Below are 775 nucleotides of genomic sequence, written 5' to 3'. Positions count from 1 at the left end.
CACAAGGTTGACCCTGAAAGCTCGGGGCTTGCGCCCAGGGGCTGCCGGTGCCGGTGCAAGTAGCTGGGTGTCACCACCATCCCCGGGGTGCCCTCCTCCTGCTGCACCCTGAGGACCTCCCCATGCCCACAGACAGCGCTTACCTGAGACGGTGCTGGCAAGGGCCAGGCAGGCAACTGCCCACAGAAACGCCATCCTGGGAGGCCACGGCTGTGTCCCCAGGGCCACCAGCTTTATAGAAGCTGGGAGCCACGTGGCTTGTAGCTAGGCAGGGCAAGGTCGCCCTGCTGCCTTCTGCCAGCTGCGGGCAGTGGTGACAGGTCAAACCTGGCACCTGCCTTGCCCCACGCAAACAAGGACATGGGACTGTGCTGCCAAAGGCACCCTGGGGTGCTTGGGCTGCCGCTGTAGTGAGTTGTGTCAGTTCTCACTGCAGCCTTTGGAGCTGGAGGGGGAGAGTGCCCCAGGGCTGTGATGGGTGAGGAGCAGGGGGGCTGCTTGTGGGCACACAGCTGGGGTAGCGGTGGGGCTGGATGTGCTGGGACGGGCGCCAGTGCCTGGGATGTGGGAGATCACCCCGTCACCTGTTTCAGATCTGTTGGCACTAAAGCTGTTTTCCCGTGTTGCTGTGAAGTCCTGGCCTGGGACAGCGCCCGTCCCAGCTGGACGTTCCCAGGACCCAGGGCCACCCCTTGACCCATGGCCTTGGCGCAGGTGAGCGTGTCCCAGAGGCAGGTGGGGAGAGCACACACCTTCCCAGGCAGGCGGGACCCGG

At 65.0% G+C, this 775-nt stretch overlaps 1 protein-coding gene across 1 annotated transcript in view; it reads right to left on the bottom strand.

Annotated features, from left to right (window-relative positions):
- The window catches only part of CTRL (chymotrypsin-like), a 2,146-nt gene extending 1,951 nt beyond the window's left edge, over positions 1–195 (bottom strand). The window contains exon 1 of the mRNA XM_009706086.1: positions 147–195. Coding sequence (XP_009704388.1) covers positions 147–195 — 49 coding nt within the window. The remainder of the gene's footprint in view (positions 1–146) is intronic.
- Positions 196–775: the final 580 nt, after the last annotated feature.

This window comes from Cariama cristata, unplaced genomic scaffold (assembly GCF_000690535.1).
Source record: "Cariama cristata isolate BGI_N322 unplaced genomic scaffold, ASM69053v1 scaffold12198, whole genome shotgun sequence".
Taxonomy (NCBI): Eukaryota; Metazoa; Chordata; class Aves; order Cariamiformes; family Cariamidae; genus Cariama; species Cariama cristata.
Note: the sequence above shows the minus strand (reverse complement) of the source record. Positions and strands in the feature narration are given on the sequence as shown.